The sequence below is a fragment of the Neomonachus schauinslandi genome, chromosome 3, assembly GCF_002201575.2.
Source record: "Neomonachus schauinslandi chromosome 3, ASM220157v2, whole genome shotgun sequence".
Taxonomy (NCBI): Eukaryota; Metazoa; Chordata; class Mammalia; order Carnivora; family Phocidae; genus Neomonachus; species Neomonachus schauinslandi.
The window spans coordinates 128,027,078-128,054,597 of NC_058405.1; the positions used below are offsets into that span (position 1 = coordinate 128,027,078).

General features: G+C 38.0%; 1 protein-coding gene across 1 annotated transcript in view; it reads right to left on the reverse strand.

Moving 5' to 3' along the window:
• TTC21B (tetratricopeptide repeat domain 21B) overlaps positions 1-27,520 on the reverse strand; it is a 76,431-nt gene that overhangs the window by 21,068 nt on the left and 27,843 nt on the right. Inside the window, exons 13-22 of the mRNA XM_021703143.2 lie at positions 25,328-25,485; positions 23,417-23,638; positions 21,425-21,663; positions 19,744-19,816; positions 19,153-19,263; positions 18,292-18,430; positions 14,229-14,335; positions 6,948-7,136; positions 5,411-5,521; positions 4,108-4,189 (exon numbers count right to left, since the gene is read on the reverse strand). Coding sequence (XP_021558818.1) covers positions 4,108-4,189; positions 5,411-5,521; positions 6,948-7,136; positions 14,229-14,335; positions 18,292-18,430; positions 19,153-19,263; positions 19,744-19,816; positions 21,425-21,663; positions 23,417-23,638; positions 25,328-25,485 — 1,431 coding nt within the window. The remainder of the gene's footprint in view (positions 1-4,107; positions 4,190-5,410; positions 5,522-6,947; positions 7,137-14,228; positions 14,336-18,291; positions 18,431-19,152; positions 19,264-19,743; positions 19,817-21,424; positions 21,664-23,416; positions 23,639-25,327; positions 25,486-27,520) is intronic.

Sequence of the window (27,520 nt, forward strand, 5' to 3'; positions counted from 1 at the left end):
GAAGAGTAATTCTACCTATAAGAAGGATTCTCTACTAGCTAGGTTAAGTCAAATTAGACAGTACATTTCTGAAGTAAGCTAAAATACAGCATTAACTTAAGGTATAACATGTGCTGCTAAGGATGACCTATAATTCATGCAGAAAGTATAGATACATAATTCTGATAAAACAGATCTGTGAATGGAGTCCTATTAGGAATAAAGCATAGACTACATAAAATATGACATAGACGACAATCTTAACATTTTGTATTTTTAAATGACTAGGTATTTGAGTCATTCATTGATCCATGCAACCAATTAACATTTCTTCTGCACCATCTTACATGTCAGGCAATGTGTCTGACGCCAGGGATGTAAGATGGGTATGACATGATCCCTGCAAACATGAGGAGTTTGCAGTCTCATGGAGAAGACAAATGTATGCATACATATTTTCAGAAAAACGCTAGAAGAGATAAAGAGGTATGGATGAAGTTTCCAGGATTGGGGTGATCCACTCCTCCCAGGTGGTTGAGACTTTCCTTCTTTTAGGATCAGAAGTCCTGCATTGTCCAGGAGATCCCCCCCCGTCTCAGGCAAATTGAGGCATCGCATAAGGCATCTTAAAACGTCGTAGGTGATGGAAGTAAGACCTAGGCTTCTGTTTTTGGCAAGGGGTGAGTAGATTTTAGATTATGTGTTGGGAAAGACAGAGAAGAAGAAGGAAGGCAAAGTACACTAAGGGCAAGAGGAAACAGAAACACGCAAAGATTGGGAGGGGTGGATGGATGTCATTTGATACTTGATATTTCTGGAGTACAAGATCCTTACACTGATGAGCTTACAAATAATTTACTTCGTATTTGTTTATAAACAGTCCAAAGTTTCCAGTCGACTAAGCCAATTTGACTATTGTTTATTTTAAAAGAATGCTGATGCTAAGTTACCTGGCTGAGACGAAATTCACACAACAGATGAGGGCTTCTTCAAATCTTCCATGTGAACACACACTAGTGTCATCAATGGCTTAAAAGATTTGCAAGGGCGGAGGTGTGTTTTTAAAGAAGCCAGGTTGGATTATTCTCTCAGAGGGAAGTGCTACAATATGCGAACAGCTTAAGACAGAATGTAAATAGTATGTATATCCCCTTAAGAGGCAATTCAGAGAAGAAGAAAAGGACACAACTGAGTCTGGAACCCAGGAGAGGAATGCACGAGAAAAATAACTTAGGCTTAGAGAAAGCAAGAATCCACTTTGGGCAACTGGGCGGGTAGGACAGGCCTGTATTTTGGAGTCCTAGAGAGTAGAAGAGGTAAGGTGCTGATGTAATCAACACGGAGCAGAAGCTGGGACCAACGAGGCCAAGAAACAACCGCATGGCCTGAGGCAATCCAGAGGTGGGCGAACATTTAAAAAGACAATAAAAATAATACAAAGAAAAATGTTGATATTACTACAAAGACAGATAGGACCTTTTTCCTTTCAATCTTGACCCTAGCTAGGGGTACTTTATTCGTAAGCAGAAAGTGTTGTTCTCAAATACAAACTTTTTTAAAGGTATAAACATTAGTAAGTACAACACGGAGAGGACAGCTGGTGCTTTGAGTTGCCCTACTTGAAGGAGATAATGTGTGTCCCATGTGTCCACGCCGCCTGAACCAGGCAGCTCTGACTGCCCGATCATCCCGCCACGGAGGCGTCAGGGTTTACAAGAACTGAATGACAGCTCTAGGGCTCCTCTGGGACTTCAAATTCTCCTTGGTAAAAACATAAGTAACGCACATGACTGTTTCTACCTTCCTTTCCTGTTTTCCCCTTCCTTCCCCTCGCTCCTCTCCTTTGCTCCTTCCACTCTTCTTTCTGTTCAATATTCACTGAGCACCGAGCCAGCCAGATACGGTTCTAAATCCTGGAAACACAGCAACGAAGACAAACTTCGTGGCCACTTGATGCTTATGTTCAATGATTTATAATTTTTGTTTTGTTTTGTTTTACAAGGGTGATATAAGACAACAAAACGCAAGATAGAGAGATGGAGAGCAGTAAGAGGTGCTGTTGATACAGGATGGCCGCGGAAGGGCGCTCTCAGGAAGTGGCATTCTGGCGCCACACCCTGAAAGAACGAAGTAGCCGCCACCGGGCTGTTTGGGAGAAGCATATTTCAGGAAGGGGGAAGGGCAACTCTCAAGTCTCTGGGCACTAACCTGCTCAGACTGTTGCCTACCTAACATCTACTATCCCTTTCTTCCTCACTACCAGAATTCTGACTTTATACAACGTGGCACTGGGTTCAGGGAAAGGATGACATTTCCCACCATCTTTGGCAGCCATGGAGGTGCTTTTAGAAAGGAGTTTTTTAAAGAAAAAAAAAAAAAAAAGATGGTTCACTGGGGAGCTCTGCCTTTTGGCCCACCTCTATCCCAGCCTTCCTTCCCCACCCAGGCCCTGGAACATTGACGCTAGAGCTGCAGTCATCCTGGACCGTGAGGTGATCCTCGGAATGGAAGTTAGGCTGGTGACGACTGAAGAAAAAGGCAGAGGACTCAGGCGTCCTGATGATACTGTGGAACCTCCGTGCTACTCCCTACATAACCTACTTTTAAATTTCTTTCACATAAGAGAAAGACAAAAAGCCATAATTATTTAGGCCACTGGAATTTCGAGGGGGGGGAGGCTCTGCTACTTTCAGCTGAAAGCATTTCTAAACTGTCCAGAGGCAAGGAACAGAAACTGGGTGCATTACGAGAACGGAGCAGTAATAATCGACAGGAGAGCTGATGATGGGCAGCTGAGCCCCGGTGGCAGCAGCAGCACAGGAGGTAAAAGGTGATGGGATCCCAGACAGACCCTGAAGGTAGAGGAAAGAGGGATCTGCTGACAGGCGGCATGTGGTACAGACAAAGATGAGCCAAAGGCCACTGTAAGAATTAGGGCCTGACAAAGTGGGTAAACGGTGCTGCTATTTACTGAGGTGAGAAATGGAGAAGGAGCGGATTTGAAGGGACAGAAAGATCAACCGTTCTCCGTGGGCATGTTAAGCTGGAGATCCTCCGGGACAGCTAAGTGGGAACGTAAACAGACGGTGGTGTGTGTGAGGCAGGACGGGAGATGCACATCTGCAAGACACCAGCACGCACACAGGACGTAAAGCCACGGGCCTGCATGAAGTCACCCAGCGGGCTGAATGTATAAAAAAAGAGAAAAAGTTCAAGAGCCGAGGTCTAGAACGTTCTGAGATTTACAGGTCACAAAGAGAAAACAGATCGAGCAAAGGGGTGGGGCAGCGGAAAGCAGAAAACCCAGGGAAGCCTAGCACCCCGGCAGACAAGTGGAGAAAGTCCTTCCGGAGGGCGGGGAGAATAATAAGCACGACGGCAGGCCGAGCAGGCGGACAGCTGAGACCTGAACGTGGGCCTGGCAGCACGGAAGCGGCTGGCTGCCCTGCAGGAGCAGCTTCCCTGGACTGTAGGAGCGGAGCAGACTGAGGGGACGCAGCTTCGAGGCAATTTGCTGGAAAGGGAGATGGAAGAATGGAGCCATCATTGGGAGGAGGGTTAAGAATTGGTTTTTATTTATTAACGTATTTAGCATGTTTGTGTGCGGACAGGGGAAACAATGGTGGTGCAGGAGAGAGAGGTGTCAGGAGAGAAGCGCTCTAGGAGGTGAGGGGTGGCGTCCCGAGCCCACGGGGAGATGATGGCACACCTGGGGAGGGCGATGGCTGGGAGCAGGCAGACTTTGTGACAGGTGGATGCAGACATTCTCTTTCAGTTGCTCATATTTTCCTACTCAAGTAGGAGGCAACATTTTTAGCTGAGGACAAGGAAGGGGCAGAGTGGACTGGAGGCTTGAGGAGGGAGGAGAAAGTGTAAAAAGTACTTAGAGGGAGCGAAATCATTAGAGAAATACAGCAGGACGGCCAGGCAGCATCTGAGGGCCCACTGGGGTCTGTGGTCATCATTTAAGGCGAGGCCAGTCCATGCTGTTGCATTTTCCTTACAGCTATTTCTGCTGCTCAAGGGCAAGTGTGGACTAAGTAGACAGTTGGATTCAACCGAGGTTTCCATAATAGCCAAAAAGAGGCTATTATGCATTAGAAAAAAACATAATCAGTGGATATTTACCTGGTTTGCGTTCTAAAAGCTGCTGTAAATGAAACACTGCTTGTTCATAATCCTGTTTTCTGAACATGAGATCTGCCATCATCTGTAAAGGTAAAAGTTGGTTCTAAAAATATTGCCATTATGTTTTAGAAAACACATCTTTCCTATCAAATAGATTTAGGGCTATGCAAACACATACAAAAAACACGAGGGGGGCAAAGATTATAAAAAGGAGCCATTTAAAATTCAAGTATACCTTAAGCAAATTAGCACTGATATCAGCCTAACAGAAGATAATTAAGGATGTGAAACAGATCGCTCTATTCACAAAACTTTATTTTCAGCAGAAAATATGTTCCAAGTAGTTATTTTAAAAACAGAAATTTGAAGGGAATTGCACACTCTATGTGTTATCATTGAAAAGATGCCTCCCTGGACTTGGCTAAAATGACGGGAAGATTTAAAAAAACCCAAAACACTCTTAAACCCTCAATATTTCAAAAGAATTTAAAATGAGCAAAATCTACTGAGCCTTTCTTATTGTGTGTTTTAAAAGGGATACTTTTTATATTTCTTTTTAGTTATAACTTTCAGTGAACCTCACACACTGTCATCTATGTAGCTGTTTGAAAGCTAATGAATACCTCAACCCAGGCAAAACTGAGAAAGCAAAAGCAAAACTCTGAAACACACCATCTTAGAATGATATATGAAGTCTTCCTCTGAAACTCCAAAGTCCCACAGAAACTTTTAACTGAGTTCAGCATGTCTGGGTAAGTACTTAAGACCTAGTCTTTTGCAAGTTATAGCTTTATCACATGAACTCCTCCTGACCAAGTATATCCTCTTTATATCCTCTTCGGCATAAAGAAAAATTAACTAGGCCCGCCAGGGCAAGTAAAGATCTGATCAGGTTTACCATTCTTTTTTTTTTTAAAGATTTTTATTTATTTATTTGAGACAGAGAGAATGAGAGACAGAGAGCATGAGAGGGAGGAGGGTCAGAGGGAGAAGCAGACTCCCTGCCGAGCAGGGAGCCCAATGCGGGACTCGATCCCGGGACCCCAGGATCATGACCTGAGCCGAAGGCAGTCGCTTAACCAACTGAGCCACCCAGGCGCCCCAGGTTTACCATTCTTATAAAACAAAAAGACTCTTGGTCTTTACTGGTAAAATGAACTAATAATGTTAAAAATATTATTTCCTCCAAAAGCCAACATGAGCTAGGTCTCTCTAGTATTAGTTTTATCTGGTAAAACTGAAAACTTCCCCATGGAATATAAAACACAACGGCCCTTATGGCACTGAAGTCTCGTGGACTGACCATGGTGGCAGCCTCACTGTCCTGGTCACTCTGGAGAAGGAGGGTACAGTGCCGCAGGCAGGCATCGGGGTCATCCTGTGCCAGGTATAATCGTGCCAGCTCCAACAGTATCTACAGAAAAAGCGCAACATCAGTCAGAAACTGTCTGGAATAAAACATGAGTAAGGAAAATGTCTGGACACAGATTACATCTTAGTTGATCAGAACTGATTGCAATAAAAATGCCAAGCCTGAGAGGCAGGAAAGCTATGGCTATGTTCGGCTCTACTTTCTCTTATACTGGAAAAGAAGGGGAAAAACAGGTAGCAACTCACTCGAAAGGCAGAGAGACACAAAGCACTGTGAAAAGAACACTGGTCTTAAATCAGGGATTAGATTCTGGTCCAGGCTTCTCCACGATGGGCGTAAGTCCCTGTTACCTCTCTAAACCTGTTTTCCCATTTGAAAAATAAAAAGCTTGGAGCAGATGATTTCCAAGGTATGCTTCCAGATTTCAAACCATGATTCCAACTTCCTCAGCCACCACTAAACAAGGTACCTGTTTGGTTATGCCTTAAAGGTTACTTCTGCCTTACATCTGAGTTGTATTCATTTTAAAATATTCAATTTAAAACCTTAAATTCTAACATATGGCTGTCTTTTGTTCCACACCATGAAATAAGTCAGTCAGAGAAAGACAAATACCATATGACTTCACTCATATGTGGAATTTAAGAAACAAAACAAACAAGCAAAGGGAAAAAAAAGAAGAGAAAGAGGAAAACCAAGAAAGACTCAACCACAGAGAACACACTGCTGGTTACCAGAGGGGAGGTGTGTGTGGGGGGGATGGGTGATGGGGATTAAGGAGGGCACTTGTTATGATGAGCACAGGGTGACGTATGGAAGTGTTGAATCACTGTATTGTACACTGGAAACTAATATTACACTGTATGTTAACTAGAATTTAAATTTAAAAAAAAGGAAAAAAGAAGTATTTAGCCATATATAAGTTTTTTAAAAAAATTAATCTATCAAGATCTGAAAGAGTAACAGGATTTTAATTTACATAAGCAGAGACGTAAAGAAGTTTTCTATACCAGTATTATCCTTACATTATTCTCATGCTGAACCACTTGAGGTAAGAGATTCAATCTAGTCACCTTTTTTTGCATATCCAGCACCAAACAGCAATTGAAATACAGAGGTATACAACAACAGTTTAGTAAAGTGAACCGAATCATCTAGATCCAGATATTCGAGATTGAGAAATTGTTTTAAAGTGATTATTAAAACACAGATTAATATCAACAAAACCAAAGAGCTTGCAGATTTACTTTATATCACTTGTTCTATAATAACCTTAAAACTCTAACATTATTAAGGCATCGTATAAGTATTTCAAAGAATTTCTAGAAACGATATTTATTTTTTAGCTTATGTTTTTATTACATTTCCTTTTTTACAAATAAACTGGTAAGAATTTTACATTTGGGGCAACAATGTAACAGATGACATCTGGAATAAAAGGTGGTGAAAACTGTATAAAGGTACTGACCTTATTATCTGTTTCACAATGAACAAGAGCCTCTCTATAAAACTTAATTGCTTTTTCATAGTCTCGCTGAGCAACAGAATGTTTTGCAATCCCTGCACAAATTTCAGCCGCTAAGTGTTTCTGTGCAGGAGCTGCGTCTGGCTGTTCCATCTGAACACGTTTTAGTACCCGAGCTTGTAATTCTCGAGCCTAGAAAAAAAATAAGGATAAAAAAGAATTTAAAAAAGAAAGAGAAAATAAATGATTCTCAATAACTCACACATAGCATAATTGTACAGAAGATGTATTTAAGCATTACTGGCCCTCAATCTAACAAAGCCTGATCCAAAGAAAATGTCTTAATTAAGGTCTTAAACATGCGCTTGTTTGCAAATGAGCCAGCGTGCACGTATCTTTCCAACCAAAGTATAAGAACATTACTGGGTCTTTTCCCACTGTTAGAAGGATTATGTACAGAAAGCTCATGAAGGAGGAAATGCCGCCATGAAACAAGTATTTGAAAAAGAATCTAGATGCTGTAATTAAATAAGTGGAAATGTAAAATGTTTATTAAATTAATAAACTAGTATCTAAAAATTATTAAATCAAATATTGGCAGGTTTCAGAGAGTAAGTACATCCACATATTGTTAATGGCATACGAATGAGTCCAATCTTTCTAGAGAGCACCCTAAACAAAACATGCCAACTTGATAAAACTAACCAGACTATTGAACTTAGTTGTTCCACTCTTAGGAAGGTATTATGGAGGGGCACCTGGGTGGCTCAGTCATTAAGCATCTGCCTTCAGCTCAGGTCATGATCCCAGGGTCCTGGGATCGAGTCCCACATAGGGCTCCCTGCTCTGAGGGAAGCCTGCTTCTCCCTCTCCCACTCCCCCTGCTTGTGTTCCCTCTCTCGCTGTCTCTGTCAAATAAATAAATAAAATCTTAAAAAAAAATAATCTTTAAAAAAAAAAAAAGGAAGGTATCATGGATATTACATAGAAGAAAAAAGGAAACATGTTATCTGTTATAAGGAAAAAACAATCTCTGTTATTTGTTGTAAAAAGAAAAAAAGAAACAACAACAAAAAACCAGAAATCTGAAAGCAACTCAAATGTCTAATGACGGGGAAATGACTAATCAATTGATGGTGTCTATATGAGGTCCAATGCTATATAGAAACCCAGAAAGAAGGCAGGGGCCTCCTTCAAAGTAAGAATGTGGAGTAGGCTGCTAAACGGGGAAAAGTATCAGCCTTATCACCTATATGTTTGATTTCTGAAACACTGAGACCTTCCTTTTGTAAGTGACAGAGAAATCCTATGTTTTAGGCCTTCACAATAAAATTTAACTTTGAGCTATAGATAAGCATCCACTAATGCATTCATGCATTCATTTAACAAAGAGTAAAATGCCCACCATCTGCCACACATTCTGCTACACACAGGGAGCCCTTCTGGGGACTCCTGTCAAAATGTTGGTTGACAACTGGTATTCGATGAAGATGGTCTAAAGCTGAGTATTGTTCAGAACCACGGGTCATAAAATTAATTTAAGGCATCATAATAAGCATTCTTTTGGAAATGAAAGAGGAAAGATTAGAAAATAATGGTGTATATAGCATGTGGTGAAGGTTGATACTGTTTCATGGAATTTTTACTTTGGTTATATTAATGTGTGCTTATTTTAAGTACAGAGATATGTGCACATTTGTGTATTTCATGTTTTTTTTATATATGTAAATATTGGTGTGTATGGTTTTGCACAGAGGTGCACAAATGCACACACTCAATGACAAAAAACTCTGAAACAACCGGTCTAAATAGAGTGATCGCATCCTTCCATTTCGCAGTACCTTTTATACCTGTTGTTCCAGCTTAATTCTGCCTTCTTCCCTTTCAAAAGTATTTTGACTTGAATGATAAATTCTATGGTCACCCTAGGTCTAAAGGATATACAATTCATTCTCTAGATAGTCTAATTTTTATCTCTGCATCAACTAAATCTCTACAAAGTCAGGTAAGACCTCATTAGCTTAACTTCCTAGAGAAACACATTTATAAGTTAGATTTTGTGATGTTTTGCATTTTTTCTTTTTTTTGTTAAAAGATTTTATTTGAGAGGGAGAGAGAAAGAGAGAGAGAGAGAGAGAGAGAGAGAGCATGAGTTGGGGGAGTGGGAGAGGGAGAAGCAGGCTTCCCGCCAAGCAGGGAGCCCGATGCGGGGCTCAATCCCAGGACCCTGAGACCATGACCTGAGCTGAAGGCAGATGCTTAACCGACTAAGCCATCCAGGTGCAAAGAAATGCTTTGCATTTCTTAAAGGTAAATAATCAGGGCAGATATTTTGGGCAAAATTCTTTTGCATTTCTTATTAAAGGCATTTCATAAAAGAACGCTCAATTATTTTAAGTATATACAATGATCATTATGAAACATTTTCACACAGAATAAAATTTTCTTCAAGAATTGATACCATTCCCTATGTTTTTCCTTGGATTCCAGAAAGATCAGAACTAAATTTAATTATCTATTACAATAACTATGTTAACCTTGATTGTCAATGCATTTACATTTCTCAGGGGTGCCTGGTAGCTCAGGTGGTTAAGCGTCTGCCTTCGGCTCTGGTCATGATCCCAGGGTCCTGGGATCGAGCCCCGCATCAGGCTCTCTGCTCAGCAGGAAGCCTGCTTCTCCCTCTGCCTACCCACCACTCTTCCTATCTGTGCTCTCTCTGTGTAAAATAAATAAATAAAATATTTTTAAAAAATCAAATATCACATTACTTTTTATATGATGAATTGTAAGTGACAGAGAAATCCTATGTTTTAGGCCTTCACAATAAAATTTAACTTTGAGGTATAAATAAGCATCCACTAATGCATTCATGCATTTATTTAACAAAGAGTAAATGGACCTATATAGACATAATGGAAAAATCCACACAAATGAATGTTAAGTGAAAGAAGCAAAAATAATCTGTATTATTTAAAACTATATAAAGTTAGAAAGTCATAAAATTCTTAGTATTTTATGGCATATGGGTTGTTTATATATGATTTATTTAATTTTATTTTCACAGAAAAGATGGTTAATTTAATATGTCAAAAAGTGATTTTTTCCCTGTAATTTTCCTGCAACTAAAAAATTAAAATAATGTATGGTTTCCTTTCAGTCATTCAACTAAAATTTCAAGCACCTATCATGGTTGACAGATTTTAAGAGGACTCCCATGATCCTCACCTCTTGGTCTTCACTACCTTGTATAATCACCCCCTTTGTGTGAGGTGCGACCTGTAACTTGCTTGTAACCAACGGAATATGGCAAATATGATGGAATGTCACTCCCATGATTACATCATGTAAGACTGTCTTGTTAGCAGACTCATTCTACAGCCTTTCTCCCTTGCTGGCTTTGAAGAACTAAGTAGTCATATTAGCCGGCCTATCAGGCAGGGTGCTGATGAACCTCTAGGGTGTGAGAACCTCTAGGATCTGCAACAAGAAGCAAAGAAGAAGCTGGAGCCCTAAGTCTTACAGCCTTGAGGAAATGAATTCTGCTAATAACCTATGTAAGCTTGGAAGTAGATCCTCCACCAGACAAGTCTCTAGATAAGAACCCAACTCTGGCCATACCTTGACTATCTTTTTTTTTTTTTTTAAGATTTTATTTATTTATTTATTTATTTAATTGACAGAGAGAGGGAGAGAGACAGCTAGAGAGGGAACACAAGCAGCGGGAGTAGGAGAGGGAGAAGCAGGCTTCCCACCAAGCAGGGAGCCCGATGTGGTGCTTGATCCCAGGACTCTGGGATTATGACCTGAGCTGAAGGCAGCCACTCAACCAACTGGGCCACCCTGGTGCCCCCACACCTTGACTATCCTGACACCTTGTAGAGGACCCAGCTAACACGTGCCCAGAATATGGACCCACAGAAACTGTGAAAAAATAAATGTATGTATTGTTTGCATCGACTAAAATTTGTGGTAATTTGCTACACAGCACAGAAAACTAATGAGGCAAGCATTTGCTAGGGTCACAAAACATGGGACTATACCTACTCTCATGGAAATTTTAATATAAGCAGAAAGATAGATAATAAAATAATTACAGCAAATTATGAGGAGTTTTACGACTGGGAAATACCACTTCCCATGGGAGTACATAATATGAGACCTAACCTAGTCTTGGAGGTGAAGTGAGATATAAAGAATTACTGGTAGTTACATCCATGTTGAGTTTGAGAAAAGAAAGGAGATGGAACCAGAGTACAGACATTAGGAATTACAGGTGAAGGAAAGAAGGTAAGGGATACTATTGTTTGACTAAAGAATTAGAAGGAAAAATGGCTAGAAATACAGAGAAAATTTACATCAGGTAAGTTCGTTAAATAATTTGCTTTTTATTCTAGAGGGCAGTTTTTCCTACAGAGCAGTTACTACTACATGTTTATAAGCAATGGAATAACAAGATTAGGTCTGCCTTTCAGACCGATTACACTGGTGTTGTGGAGAACTACCTGGAATGAAACAAGATTGGAAGAGGATAGGGATCAGTCAGGAGGCTACTGGAGGAGTCTGGGCAAAAGATAATGCTGGACAGGGCTAAAAGGTGACAGAGATGACAGAGATGGAAAAGTGTGGAGTTATTTCAGAAATCTGAAGTTTTTAAAAAGTAAATTAATTAAGACTTGGGGATTCCCTAAATGTAGCAGTTCTGCCACTGCCTAAAATGTTTAGCAACTATGCAAAAATACTACGATGGAACTCCTACTAAATTTCTACACTGTGGGGATTAGGCTCAATAAATGGTTCCTGAATAAATGAGCTTTAAATACCAAAAACTATGATTACATGTATAAGTTTCTGTTGGAACTGTAACTCAAGATTTATCTTTTTGGAGACCTGAATGCAGAGAATGTTAACAATTGGGAAGAATTTTATGGCTCTTTAAATTTTATTAAAGATGAATAATCTCCGTGCTATAACATATAAACTTAAAATTAATTAAATTTGGTTCACTAGCATAGTCTAACCATGTATACTGTTTATCCTCTTCTTAGTGTTGCTTGAAATATCTGCTCATATAACATAAGGACTCACATAACCAGGGCAGCTGGGACTAGTAATATTCATAAAAAGGTAAAATGGGCCAAATTCACTTCTAAAATATTTTAAACATCTAAATTTACTGAAATTACACTTCCTTTGTAGCTAATGGTAGCTAACCTAGGATTAGGTATAATTTTCTTACCATGGGATCAGAATATAAGGATAAAACACACCAACAATTAAGGATAAGATATTAACATTTTAAAGATGACATGTTGTAATGAAATCATAAATTTAGATGGGTATCACAGAAATCAAATGGCCCAAGCTCAATTCATTCAAAAAAGCCCAAGCTTTTTTTCATTCATGTCAGAAAAAAAATTGGACATATTGGACAAATTATTGAAATGTTATTTTCCACACACATACACACACCCCACTGTTAGCTAAAGCTCAAATTCAAAACATTTAATAAATTATTTGGAGAATGCAGAACTCTTCTGGGTACATGAAAATTAGGTCAAAAGGTGGCAAGTAGTGTGGTATTCTAGAAAGCATACAGGATTACTAGTGAAGTACTCTATGTTCTACTTCAAGCTCTGAGAAGATGGAGGACAGATCAATTCACAAACCTGACTTAACTACCACATATTGAACTAAGCACTCAGTAATGCCAGAAACACATTATTTCAAATCCACATGGAACCTATAGCAAAACTGATTATAATATAGGACAGAGAGCAAGTTTTAACAAATATCAAAGGATTGAATTGTTCAAAGTATGTCTTTGACCACAGTGGCATTAAACTAGAAATCAATATCCAAAAGATAACAAGGACTCAAATACAGAGAACTGGTGGTTGCCAGAAAGGATGGGGCGGAGGGATGGACAAAATAGGTGAAAGGGATTAAGAGGTACCAAAAAAAAAAAAAAAAAGATAACAAGAAAATTAGAACTGCCTGGAAATAACCCATGGGTTAAAGAAGCAATCAAAGTAGAAAGGAGGAATATTATGAACAGAGTAATAATAAACTTGTGGGAGGTAGCTAAAGCAATGCTTGAGAAAAATTATCACCTTAAATGAGTAAGAACAGAATTAAGGCTAACTAATCCATTACCTAACATACTATTTCAATAAGCTAGGCAAAGATCAACAAACCAAACCCAAAAAGAAAGTAGAAGAAACTAATTAATGAGATAAAAGGAAAACATTTAATGAAGCCAGAAAAGGCAAAAGTTGGTTCTTTGAAAATATTAAGATGATAAACTCCCGGAATAATTGATCATTAACAGTAGAACGAAAATAAAATAAAATCACCAATATCAGGGCCATAAAAAAAGACATTTTTATAGCACTTACAGACATTCAAAAATAAGAAGATATAATGAACAAATTTAAAAATACAGCCGTTCAACCTAATGTAAGAAGTTTAAAAATAATCAGTCTGAATTCTAAAGATGTTGAATCCACTAATAAAAACCTTCCATCAATGAAGCCTCAAGGTCCAAATGGTTTTAACTGAATTGTTCCAAACATTAAAGAAACAGCAATAGTCTTAGAGATCCAAACACCTTCATGAACATAGATATACAAATTTTGCACAAAATACTAGTATCTTTAAATTCCAGCAATATCTTTTTAAAAATCACAATAAAGTGACATTTAAGAAATATAAGGGTGGTTTAGCATTTGAAAATCAATTTAATACACCACATTAACCGGGAACAAAATAATAGGAGAAAAGTCACCTGATGACCTTGAAAACTGTGGAGTGCTGTAGATAAAATTTAAGTCATCTATAAAAAAATTGTTAACAAACTAGAAATTGAAAAATCATCAAAAACCATCAGCTGCTTAGGAATACATCGAAGCAAATGTATATAAAACCTCTCCTTAGAAAAACCTCGAAATATTAAGAGAAATTAAGAAAGATATAAGTAAGCAAAAGAGAAAAAAAATGAGTTCACATCCTGCCTATGACCCTATTCGTGTGACTTTACACAAATTATTAAACCAAGCTTCCTCAGCTATAAGAGATTAAAAATATCAACTTGCTCTAATTGTTATATTAATTAGCAATAACACATTTAAGCAGTACAATCCATTCGCATTCAATCACTATTTCTATTTTGGCTTATTTTCTGTGGCAGTTGAGCAGAAATAAATAGTCTTCCTCTTACACATAGCATTTTGCCTTCTTCTCCCACCTCCCACCCCATAACCACTCACAACCAAACACATTTACCTGTTGTAATGAAGTGATTGCATCTCCAGGTCTTTCCATTTTACTATAGACTTTCGCTAGAAGAACATGAGAACGTCCATCTTCCATGAGAGTGGACAGTTCATTTACTAGGAGAGAAGATATTGGGAACAAATATTCATTTTAATGAACATTTACATTCTTCTACAAGTTTTGAAACTGCTCTTTAGGAAGAATGACTTTGAACAATAGTGAATAAAGTTGAAAAATTTTTAGTCAGTTAACTGAAGGTTGGTCAAATTAAAAAAGAAAAGATTTAGGATGAAACTAGCTAGAAAAAAAGTTAAAGAACTGGATAACAACAAGGTTTTCTTAAACATATATTAAGAGATAACAATGTAACAACATACATATAAATTTCAACTTACATTTTTAAGTCTGTAAACATCTTTGTTTACTGAAGTCATTAAAAAATAATACAGACTAGTTGCTATGGGCAATTAAGAAGATAACTGCTGTTTTTAAAATAATAGATACTCGACAAGCGATGAAGTATGGTCCTTAAGAGCACCGACTCTGATAGCAATCTGTCTGGTTTCAAATCTAGGCCTTCTCACTTACTAGCTATTTAACCTTGTACAAGGTACTTTTCCATTTTGTGCTTCTTGTTCATCTGTAAAACAGTGGAAACAATAGTACCTATCTCAGAGGGTTGTTGTAAAATTTAAAAAGTTCGTAAGTTATTGGGCGCCTGGGTGGCTCTGTTGGTTGGGCGACTGCCTTCGGCTTGGGTCATGATCCTGGAGTCCTGGGATCGGGTCCCGCATCGGGCTCCCTGCTCAGCGGGGTGTCTGCTTCTCCCTCTGACCTCCCCCCTCTCATGCTCTCTCTCTCTCTCATTCTCTCTCAAATAAATAAATAACATCTTAAAAAAAAAAGTTCGTGAGTTATGAAACAAGTTCACATATGCAATTAAAATATTCTAGTACATGGTAAGTGCTATTTAAATACTTGGTATTATTATTTTGTGATTTAAGAGCAATAAAAGAACCCTAGATAAATAACAAAAATATATTTCTTCCAGTATCTATCCAGTGCATGGTCTGTGCCACACATGTATCAAAGTGGTTTATATATATTGTTTCTTTAAAATCTCAGGAGGGGCAGGTTTTGTTATTGCTACTTTACAGGTAAGAGAAACTGTGAGAAGGCACAAGGAACAAGGAGACTGTCACAGTGGGCCAGAGGAGCAATGTCGCACACATGAGAAGGGCCCCAGGCCCCACTGTGAAGACTTCGGCTTAACTCTGAGGGAAATGGGAGATGGCAGGGAGCTTGAGCAGACAAGAGCAGACCTACTCTGCTTAAAACGCTCAGTGCTGCAGCTGTGGAGGGAGGCTACAGCAGGGGCTTGGGGCTGAGGACGGGCTAGGGAGGCCAGCTGGAAGGTCACTGCCAGAATCCACTTGCGACGATGGTGGCTTGTACAAGGCGACAGCTGTGGAACTAGTGGGACAGAGTGGGGTTCGGAATATATTCACAAGGTAGAATCAACAGGATTTCCTACGGTCAGGGACAAGGGTGACGGCTAGGATTGGGGCTCTCAGCAATGGCTAAGAGGGATGAAGCTGTTCCTGAGACGAAGAAGGCTGCGTGCAGAACAGATGTGAGGAGGCAGAGGAGGCATTTTGACTAGACACGCCAAGTTTAAGATGCTTATTAGAACCCAGGTGCTACTTCAGCTAGATGAAGGTGGATATGTCAACAAAACTGAGCCTTAGATTGCTGATTTAAAGATGGGGGTAATTGTAATCACCTCAAAAACAAATGTGGACATTAAGGAAATTATAATGAAATGCTCAACAAATATTTATTATATGAAAGCATTTATGTTACATAAATGTAATAAACTTAACACTCACACAAGTAGAACGTGCTACTTGAGTCTCTCTTCTTTTATACCCTTTCCAAAAATGCATATGCACATGCAAGGCCATCTGCAGTGTTTCAAGCAAGGTCTAACAGACCCAGGCAAACATTTTTATGGAACCAATAACACTTTATGTAGTAAATGCATCCCAAATTAGAAGAATTTAAACACCAACTTCCTCAAAGCTAAATTAAAAGACCACTTTGAAAATACTAGAAAACTCAAGAGTTGGGCTGACCTTATCAGGTATCCAAACACATTTACAGTGACTAGAACACAGGCAAAAGCAAAATAACTCAGGGTAAGAAAATGAAGATTCCCAGAATCAGCCATACACATAAATAAGTTTATTATACAGTAAAGGTGGCATCTCAATACATGGCACTGAAATAAAACTGTTCTCCATTTGGGAAACTATATAGTAAAAACTGTATGGGGATTAAAGCACATGGATTAATGTTCTATAAAAATTCCAGAAAAATATAAAAGAATATTTTTACAATGTTAGGATGAGGGAAGTTTTTCTGAGCATGATAGGAAATTCAGGACTCAAGAAAAGAAAAGACTGGTATATATAATAATTAAGTATTCTATTTGACTGAAGAAATAATAAATTCAATTGAAAAAAAACAAAAAAAGGAACAGGTTGGGAGAAAAATGTCTCCAAATGAGTAACAGGTGACAGATGATGAATCAGAGGTTCAGGGTCAAAGACAAAGGATATGAACAAAAACATCCTAGAAGAAAATGTGATCTACAGACATAAAATAATGCCTAGCCTTATCAATCATCAAAAAAATGCAAATTAAAGTGGTTTTCCCTCCTCTGATTAATACTACACAATTATGGGACATTTTTGGCCTTAAGAAAGAACCATGGGGCATGACTCAATTCTAGGAAGCACACAGAGGTATATAAACAAGGACTCAGTCTCACTACTGTCTCCAACTTTTCTTCAATCTAAATGTCTATCAATAGGAGACTCATCAAATAAATTCTGATATCAACATATAGTAGAATGCTCTACCTGTGCTAAAGAAAATAAAGAAGAACTACATTTACCAACATGGAGAGAAGCTACTAAGCGAAAAATGCCTACTGCAGATGTGCAGCATAATATGATCCCATCTTGGTAGGAAAAATGTGGTAATTACGTGAGAGAGAGAGAGAGGCATGGTGGGGACACTAATTAGAATGATACACAATGTAAATGTGGTTTTCTCTGGAGAGTGGGACAACACAACTTGCATTCACTTCTGTAATCTTTAAATTCTGGGGATGAGTAAGTGCTAGATTTTAATTTAAAATAAAGATCTTTAAAAAGCAAACTTGTAAGAAGGCAATTTATAGTATCCAGTTATGTTTTCAATGCATGTAGTTTTTGACTTAGCATCTTGCTCCTAAGAAATAGAAGCAAGTATATACCAACGAATGAGATACAAGGATATTTACTGTAACATAGTTTATTAATATCAAAAGAACGGAAAACCAACTAAATGCCCAATAATTGAAGGGAAGTTTAAAAAACACTATGGAGTTATAAACAAAACAAAACAAAAACTATGGAGTTATAGAATATTATGATGGCATTAGAATGATATGAATGTACTAACATCAAATGATATCTGGCACATGCTGTCTGTGAAAAAAAATTACAGGATGGGAAAAACAATCCATTTGAAAAGAAAATTATGCATATTACACTTATATATTTACAAATACACTAAAACACAAAAATGGTTACCTCTAGGGAGGCAGTTTGAGAACAGGGCAAGTAGAATTCACAGGAGAAATTGGAGACTTACACATTATATTCTTTTAGAGTGTTGAATTTTTAAAAAAACTTAAAAGAGGAGTAAAGATTATAAAGGTGTTTACTTGATGTATAAAAATATCAGATGTAGTTGTAATTTAAAGGAAACTCCCTTTATATCATTTTGGAAAGTAAATCTTTCTATAACACAATTAGCTGTTTCATAAATCTGTTATTAGATTAGTCAAATATTTTAATAGAGTGACATGCTCATAAATGAAATAATCAACCTCACACATATAATACTGAAAATACATATAATACTGAGAATACAAATAAACATTTATACAATATAAAAATAAAATAGATCAGACCTATCAGGTATGGTATATATATTTTTCAAATCAGAAAGACTTTCATACCAGGTTCATGAGCTAGAGCATGTTGAAGAACTTTTTCTGCTTTGTCATACCATTTCAATCTTAATAGAAGCTCAGCCAGGTCATAGCAAAGATAATTTTGTTGTCCACTTTTCAGAGCAGCTTCATAGTAAGTGATTGCCTAAACAAAATGCATTTCAGTTAGGAAAATAAGGCAATGAGAATGGTGTTAAGCATAGATATTTTATACATTACAGACTTAAAGCATATAAAAATTGGAAAAAACTTAGGAGAAGCTTAGGCATGTACCTGCCTGTCAGTTAAGTATGCCATTTTTCTTAGACAATCAAACATCAGACAAGGCAACGAGCATTTCTTATGAAAAGCAGCTAACGAAAAGTGCTTGGTGAAACTGTTTTTACCAGTTTTAGTCCAGAGGCCAGTGAACTTCAGTGTATGCAAATACTCTGCTAGCGGCTGTATATATGTTCAGTAGTGACCAGGGATAGAACAAGACATTAACAACTAAAGGAAAATCCATTACCCCTACTAGAGGGGGGAAAAAAAAGCACACAGCTTATCAAAACTGGTTCAACAGAAAGGACATCTGTTATGCTTTGTCATAGAATGAAAAAGATGTAACCACAGCAATTTCATCGTAATTGGCTGCAGGGTTTAGGTGTAAGATGATGTCGGAAGTAAACTTCAGGGCCCAAATAGTCTTGGCAAAATGCAGCGATGAAGAGACACTGAGAAAGTCTTTAACATAAATTCCTGTTTGTGAATATAAATTTGGAGTTTACAACCATCAGGATGTAAACAGTGCTTGCTAAAGACTTCTCATAAAGCAGGGTTTGAAACATTGAATCCAATAGACATATTTCAAACATATAAAGTGCTTACCTTCGAATAGTTGTGGGTTTTGACAAGTGCTTTCCCAATTTTGCTTGCCAGTGTTCCATCTTTGGGATTCTGATTTAATGCTTGCTCATACGCTACTATGGCTTCTTCAGGCTAATATTGGCGGATACAAAAAATAAGCAATGAATAAACAGCTTAGCTGGATCCCATTAAAGGACAACATTTCTATAATTAAGCTCTATACCTGGAGTATTCACTCAGTGAGACAAATAAAGCACATATTTAAGTCTAGAAACGTTAACAATTTCAGAGAGGTGACAGTCACTACTGGTAGGTGTAACTCATTAGTAAACACCATTTTGGCCACTAGCTCTCTTCATTCTTCCACTTAAAAGACTCTCTTAACTTGCTTCTGGTACCATCTCTATTTCAAATGATAGTGCTGAATTATTGCATCTCAATTTGAAAACAACTTTTTTATTGTAATGGTTATTTCCTTTTACAGTGATGACTGGATTGTCATATATTAAATTACATTAAAAAATTCCTTTTAAGAGACTATGAAGCTAATCACAAAAAAGTGTTTTACCATTTTTTAAAAAAATCTGAGTTCAGTAGTATCAGGAACTTTACCTCTTGTATATTCATGTATGCATCACCAAGGAGAAGAAAAGAACGAGGGCTGGGCATTCTCTCAGCAATTTCTCTAGAAATCAGACCAACTCTATTTAGTAGACTGAATACAAGTATCTTCTTCTACACCAGCTAAATACAAGGTAAGCTCACTTATTTCAATTAACCAATAGCCTTCAGAGTACCTTCTACATTTTCAACAGTGTAACATTGTAAAAGAAAAAAACCACCTACCCATACCCACACCCAGATTATTTATGCTAGATCAACTCTTTTTTTTTCTTTTTTTCATTCAATCTTTCCATTTTCTGAAATGCAGGTAACAAGAGTACTCGTAGACAGTAAACATATCAATTATACAGAAACAGGTTTTGTTATCTCTAATTCTGAAATGATGTGAGTGAAGGCACAAAAATATCATGTGATGCTATTGCAACGTATGGTTTCTCATTCAATTGGTCCAAAAACTATTTGAGAAGTATAATTTTATAGATGTTGCTGAAGAACTGAAGTCTACAACTAATGTGTCAGATCTGCCTGAAACAAAGCCTGTGCTTTTAACTATGATATTAGAGAGTATTCAAAACAAAGCGACCCTATTTTAAAATATTTTTCTATCATGAGAGATGACAGTTAGTGCTGATCTTTTGGAAACATCATAGAAAATATGATCTAGGACCTCTAGTTCATCCATCTATACATGGGATGCTGCTCAGTTTCTTTGAATCACTCAGCACCTACAAAGAACCTGAGCAGAGTTCCAAGTTTGGGTATTTACATAATATAGATGAACCAATGACTGAATTCATCAACATGTTGCTGTGTTCTCAACAGATAAAAATGTTGATTTTCTGTTACATAAAGTGTGTGCTTGTATGTTTATCTTTTTGTTTGGGGAGAAAAGTAAGAGCAGCCCGTGTGTATGTCTGTGCACACACATGCACATGCACGCACATGAATGTGTGTATCCCAATAACCCCTAAGGGCACCAGTGTATAATATAACTGTTAAAGTCCCTGCCCTTTCACCAAGGAAAATTTGTAATCCATACCTTGGTGTGGTAACATACTAAGCCATAATTTTGTATTGCTAGAGCTGTCACGCTGAGCATTAAAAATGGCCCTGAGGGGCGCCTGGGTGGCTCAGATGGTTAAGTGTCTGCCTTCGGCTCAGGTCATGATCCCAGGGTCCTGGGATCGAGCCCCGCATTGGGCTTCTGGCTCAGCGGGGAGCCTGCTTCTCCCTCTCCCTCTGCCTCTCTCCCTGCTCATGCTCTCTCTCTCTCTCAATCTTTGTGTCTCAAATGAATAAATAAAGTCTTTAAAAAAAAAAAAAAATGGCCCTGAACTGTTGTTACATTACACAGCTTTCTTAAGCTATTAGAATACACATAACTTGCTCTTGCCCATCCCAAACAGGAAGATTAAAGTGAAATCACATCTAAGGAAGGAGGACAGCTAAGAATCCAGAGTAAGCCACAGGTTGAAATAATCATAATCACTACGGCTTATGTCTTAGGGAGACTGAGTTACTTGGTTAGTGTGATTGTGGTTGGTAGTTGAACATATTAGGGAAAGGGTCTATACGTTAAAGCAGTTAAAAGAAAAGAAAAACAGAAATTTGGGGATTAATTTTAAGAAGTAAGTGTGTCAAAATACAATGGGTTAAAATAATCACTTACCTATAACAAGTAATATATAACATTTTCTCTTTTCTGTGCTTCAGATAAATATCTGCCATTTTCTCTTTGGCCTCTGTGAAATAAGGCTGCTCAGCTGTAACGTTCCGAAGCATGCTTAAAGCCCGCTCCACATCTCCTTGCGCCAGAGCTAGGTCTGCGTTAGCGATGGTAACACGTAATTCTTCAGACGTCCCAGAAAATTCATGGATGGCATCTTGTAAAACTTTTGCTGCCTCGTGCTGTAAAGATGAAGTTAAAATAACACTCTTTCAAAATATTCAACAAATTACATTAGAAATGAAGATTTTCTCCAAATCCAGAATGAACAGTAAATGTTAGGATCTTCATGAAATATTGACAGATTTTTGAAAAACACAAAAATTTAAAATTAAACTCAGAGACCAAATTCAGATGACTGTATAAATATCTGTTGGCTGAAAAGTGTTTTCATGACCGGGACAATGGGGGTTGCTACACGAGAGCTGCTGCTACTGCAATTTAATAAGCATTTACTTTGCATCCAGCATCTAATTCTCATAGAAATTCTCTGAAGTAGTTACTATCATTATCCCCACCGTGCAGGAGGAAACTGAAATTTGGAGAGTGAAGAAGTTAACAAATGACAGACTCAGAACCCAAACTCAGGCAGCTTGACCCCAGAGCTTAAACTCTTAGCCATGCTCATTACTGCCTCCTTGATGGGATCCAGTCCACAATCCTCCCCTGCACCAAATGGCTCTTCATTAACTAGCAGATTACTTTATTCCCTATGCCAGGACCTCATTTCTGTTATGTCTCAGCTGAATACATTCCCTCAGTTCCAAATCTGTACCTCGATGAATCTAAAATGTCATTTATTTTAGGATTCATCTCAACTTAAGAGATTATAAGACATTTTGATTTCAGAAATGTTAACATGTGAAAAAAAATAGTGCATTCTGGAATCAACTATCTATGGTAGAACTGGTTCTTCTTAAATATATATTTAGGTTAATGTATTAGTGAAATAGAAATTATTTTGAGATTTGGCAAGTATCTAGACACAGCCTTCTTAATTTCCACTAAAATATGAAAATAACTGATGAGCAACTGTTGCAATCTAAAAAACAGATATAAATGTTAAGTTCCTCATTTTTTTTTTTTTTTAGATTTTACTTATTTATTTATTTGACACAGAGAGAGAGACAGCAAGAGAGGGAACACAAGCAGGGGGAGTGGGAGAGGGAGAGGCAGGCTCCCCGCTGAGCAGGGAGCCCGATGCAGGGGCTTGATCCCAGGACTCCGGGATCATGACCTGAGCCGAAGGCAGACGTTTAATGACTGAGCCACCCAGGCGCCCCAGGTTCCTCATTTTTTATAAGGCTTTAACTCTTCTCTCAAAAGTGCATGCTTGCTTGCTTTCTACTTATTATTATTATATGTATTATTTTAAGTATTTGATTTTACGATCATCCTATGAATTTACCAAAGCTGTATTCATCAAGTGGTTCTTTCGTTTTGTCAACTACTAGAATTTCAGGTTGGTACTTTCATTTGATTCCAGTAGCACTTGTGTGTACATGGACATGTGTGTGTGCGTGTGTGTGACTCTTTCAGGAGTCTACAGAATGATAACCATGTTATATTATTACCTTTCATGGTAGCCAAGGTCATCGAAGATTATATTACTACATACATCATATTACACTGATACATTTCATGGTACATAGTAATTTATATTATTACTCATATTAGATCACACATAGATTGTATTACTATATTGCCTGGTAGCTAATGAAAGCACACTGTTACCTAAGGTCATCCAGCTGCAAATTATGTTTAACGTCAGGGGTTTGCAGAAAGGACATGATTTGGTTCAAAGTAATGAGAAATAAATTTTCTAAACTCGGCCAGTTAAGCAAGAAAATAATTTCAGCTTTTTCATTTCCTACTAATATATATACTTGTCTAACAAGGTTCAGAGCTGAACCACTGAATTAAAACTTGACTTACCTGTTCTCCATTTAAGCGGTGAACCTCTACCAACTCGAGAAAGATTGATAAACGATGGTTTGCATCAACTTCAGTTTTTCTGTATTTTGATTTTGAGGAAGCTCCAATTCTCATTCCTGGTAAACTCATTGCCATATGTAGAGTTTTAATTGCTTCTGCTATTTCACCCATTTTCTTTTGTGACTGAGCTTTTATCAAATGATATAAAGGGTATTCTCTCACCTGAAAAAAAATAATATTTAGAAATATTTCCTTGGAGTGCTTACAATGCCAACACATAATTTACAATTCACCAGACATTAAAATAACAGAATCTCTGAGGATAGTCTACCTGTGATTGTATACATGAGGTCTATTTCTGTCTTTTTATTAACTTTCTGATCATTTATGGTGTTAAATCAGATTCAGGCAACCTGCCACTACCCAGCATCCTCCTGGATGACAAACAAGGTGATTAAGGGCTTTTACCATGATAGAAGAGAAAATACAAAAAAAAGCTTGTAAGGCTAGCAAATATATTCTAGGAAATTTAGTTTTCAGGAAAGGAATTTATCTGGGACTTCTTTTTTTTTTTTTTTTTTTAAGATTTTATTTATTTATTTGACAGAGAGATAGACAGAAGAGCACAAGCAGAGGGAGTGGCAGAGGGAGAGGGAGAAGCAGGCTCTGCACCGAGCAGGGAGCCCGATGCGGGACTCGATCCCAGGACCCTGAGATCATGACCTGCGCCGAAGGCAGTCGTCTAACCGTCTGAGCCACCCAGGCGCCCCTATCTGGGACTTCTAATACTGGTGTCAAGTCATTAGATTTCTAGAAACAGTTTTTTCCCTTTCTTTTATTTTTTAGTTTTAAGATTAAAAATCTCAGAACACTTTAGTCAAACTTGGTTTTACCCTTTGATACTACTCTGAAACACCTAGTTATGAAGACGCTATCTTTATTTTGGGTACCAAAAGTGTATACAGAAAAAATAAGAAAACGACAAAAAGATCGAAGAAGGAGTCAAAGGAGATGAGCACGTCTAGGAAGGCTCCAATCATCCTTACAGCTATGGCTGTAAGCCTGAGCTAGGCATCACATTTTGTGGTGGGCTCCGTGTAAATACTCATGATTCTGCTCTTCTCTCAGAGACTTCGAGTCACTGGGATGGGGTCCTGGCACTAGGGTGGGTAACGCACCACGAGTCTTGAGAACTACCGACCAAGAAGCAGGCACCGTCTTCTGCAAATCCTGAATTCTCCAGTCCACTGAAGGGTCCTCACGTAACAGGGTTCAAAACCCTGTGAACCAAAGGAAAAGTCTGAGGAGCTCCTCCACGACTGCAGGTAGTTCAGGAAGCATCTGAACCTGTGATTTCCCCTAATGCTTAGGGATATGGGATGTAACACAGAGTGTCTTGGCTAGAAATCTAACGTGTTTATATCCCCAAACCACACACGAACTTTCAAAATGACTAGGTGTTCTTTGATGATGACTCTAAAAAGTTATTAAAACCCACAATCCAAGAAAGAAACAAGCAATAAATAAGAGTCACATAAAAATATTTGGCATAATGCTCTACAGTTTACAATTATTTTTATTTACATCGATTACTGCATTTAATGCCCACTATAACTGTAAGGTGTTATTACATGAGTTTTATAGAGAAGAAAACAGGTTCAGAGAGAGAAAAGTGGAAAAACCAGACACTGACCCCCAGGTCCTCTGTCTCCAAGTTCATATAGTTTTTTTAATTACACAATAGCTGCCTCCACTTTTTCTCCTGCTTGTGAATCCAAACTTTTTTCCACGAAAAATAAATTTATTAGCAAAACATTATAGGCAAAAATACAAAACAGGTGAATATGTAGACACTTGCTAAAGGTTCAAGGAGGGTGATATGTTTTATCCACCTGAATCTGGAATACGTACCTTAAAATTATAGCTCAGACAAAGTTCAAGTGACTGAGAACACAATTTGAATTTTTCCTGAGACAAATAAACCTGAGCTATCAGGAGATGAGCATCTGCATAAGAAGGGTTGTGTTCTAGGCAATGCTGCAGGTTATTATAAGCCGCTTCAATGTCACCTAATAAGAGAAACAAAGCATTATAATTCAAATGGTTGAGAGAGAGAGATGTGAGAGAGAAGAGGGACATGAATAGTTTATGGATAGTTCCATGCCTACCTGCCCCAGGTAGCCCCTTTCTAGTCTTCATGAAAGAATATACCTGTAAGTCAGGCCAGCCATAAGGAGCAAACCAGGGAAAGCTGTGAAAGGATCAGAGTCAATCACCATTGCTACTTCTGAGAGGACTATAAATGTACCTTTATTTATTTTCCTGATCAAAAAACTTTTTACTTAAAATTTCATTACAGTAAGTTTTACAAAACACAGACATTTAAATAGCTAGAATTCTGTACTGTCACTTATACTAACAAAGAGGATATATAGTCTTATAATCATCCTTGGCCAGAAATTTTACCACTGTATTTAAAATAACAAAAAAAGCATTAAGGATATATTCCAGACATTCAGAAATAGGAGCTATTGATTTAATATGCCTTTAAATGCCAAGTGTAATAGCTAATGTTTTGGACACACATCCTCTGTACATCTACGAGTCTTAGATGGAAGAAATGATCAAAATTAAAGTGACAGGAATGGTGGAATCTGTTAGGCTTGGGCTGGTAGATGGGGTAGAAAGAGGCTCTTCAGAGAAGGAAGAGTATAAACTCTAGGTCCTAGAAGAAATTTCTAGTGATATAACCCACAGTATTCCGCCTAAAGCCATCTCACAGACTGTGTTAAGTAGGTATAGGATCCCAGCTCCCCATTCAACCTTGCTAGGAGCACCAGGGAAGAACAGACCCTAAATTACTCTCTGTTCCATTACGCTCCTTAACCTCACCTGATACCTCAATAGACCAAACGAGGCTTACAGTTAGGGCTTCCAGTTCCCAAAGGCCCAACCTACCCATGACAGAATCCATCTACACAGAAAACAGTTTTCTTACAGACATAGGATTAATAAACAAGTAACAGGCTGAGGCTGCATAAAAACATACTAAACATAGTATCAAAATTTATCAATCAACCAACAAACATAATAAATAATATTGGATTATTTATTGCTGTGATACACTCTAACACTCAAGAACTGAGCAGGCAGAAAAGGAAATAGGAAATGGGAACGTTAAGTATAATAAACTGGTGTGCAAATTACCACCCCCATGTTCTTTAAGGAGGAAAAGGATTAAGGAGATAGCTTGAAGGTTACTGCTAAGGGGGAAAGCACACAGGAAAAGAATCAGGGTTTACAAATAAGAGACTGAAGAATATGAGGACTGAATGAATAATTGAGATCAGAATCTTTTAAGTGTGATGAGGGGGCAAAGATGCGTGGTTAGTATTTAGAAGGTCACTAAATATTTAAAAATGAGAAATGGGTAATAACTGTTGCGGAAAATAGCCATATTAAAAAAGAACACAACAATATAACATTTTAATCTAAGAGCAGCCTAATTTCCTTTAAGGGAAAAATGAAAGACATTTCTGTCCTGCATGTATGTCTTTGTAACATAGAATTTGGCTGGTCTTTGTCCCAGGTTCTTGGGACAGAGTCTTAAAATCTTGGAATTTCCTGAGTGAGAGAAGTATCTTTGTTGTTTGAGGTTGGCTTTGACAATTTATATAAGTGAGAAGATGAAGAGTAAGCCCTAGATAGCTTATGTTCAGAATATGACTCAATGGGGACCAGCCATGCCAGAAAGACCAACCAAGCAGAGGATGGTGTTATCTACCTGAACTGGGGAGCAGGACCCTGGAGCCTGACTTCAATCACATGCCCAATGATTCCATATCCATGCCTATATAATGAACCTGGGGTGAGCTTCCCTAGTTGTTAATGCTCTCTACGTACTGTCATATATACATGTGTTGGATTGTTGATGTGTACCAACCCCACAGACTGAACAATGGCAGCTTCACATTTGGAACCCTCCCAGGCCTTTGCCCTGTGCATCTCTCCCTTTTGCTAGTTTGTATTAGTATTCTTTTGCTATACTAAAACTCTAATTATATGTATAGCAATTTCCTGAATTCTAGGAGTCGTTCTAGTGAA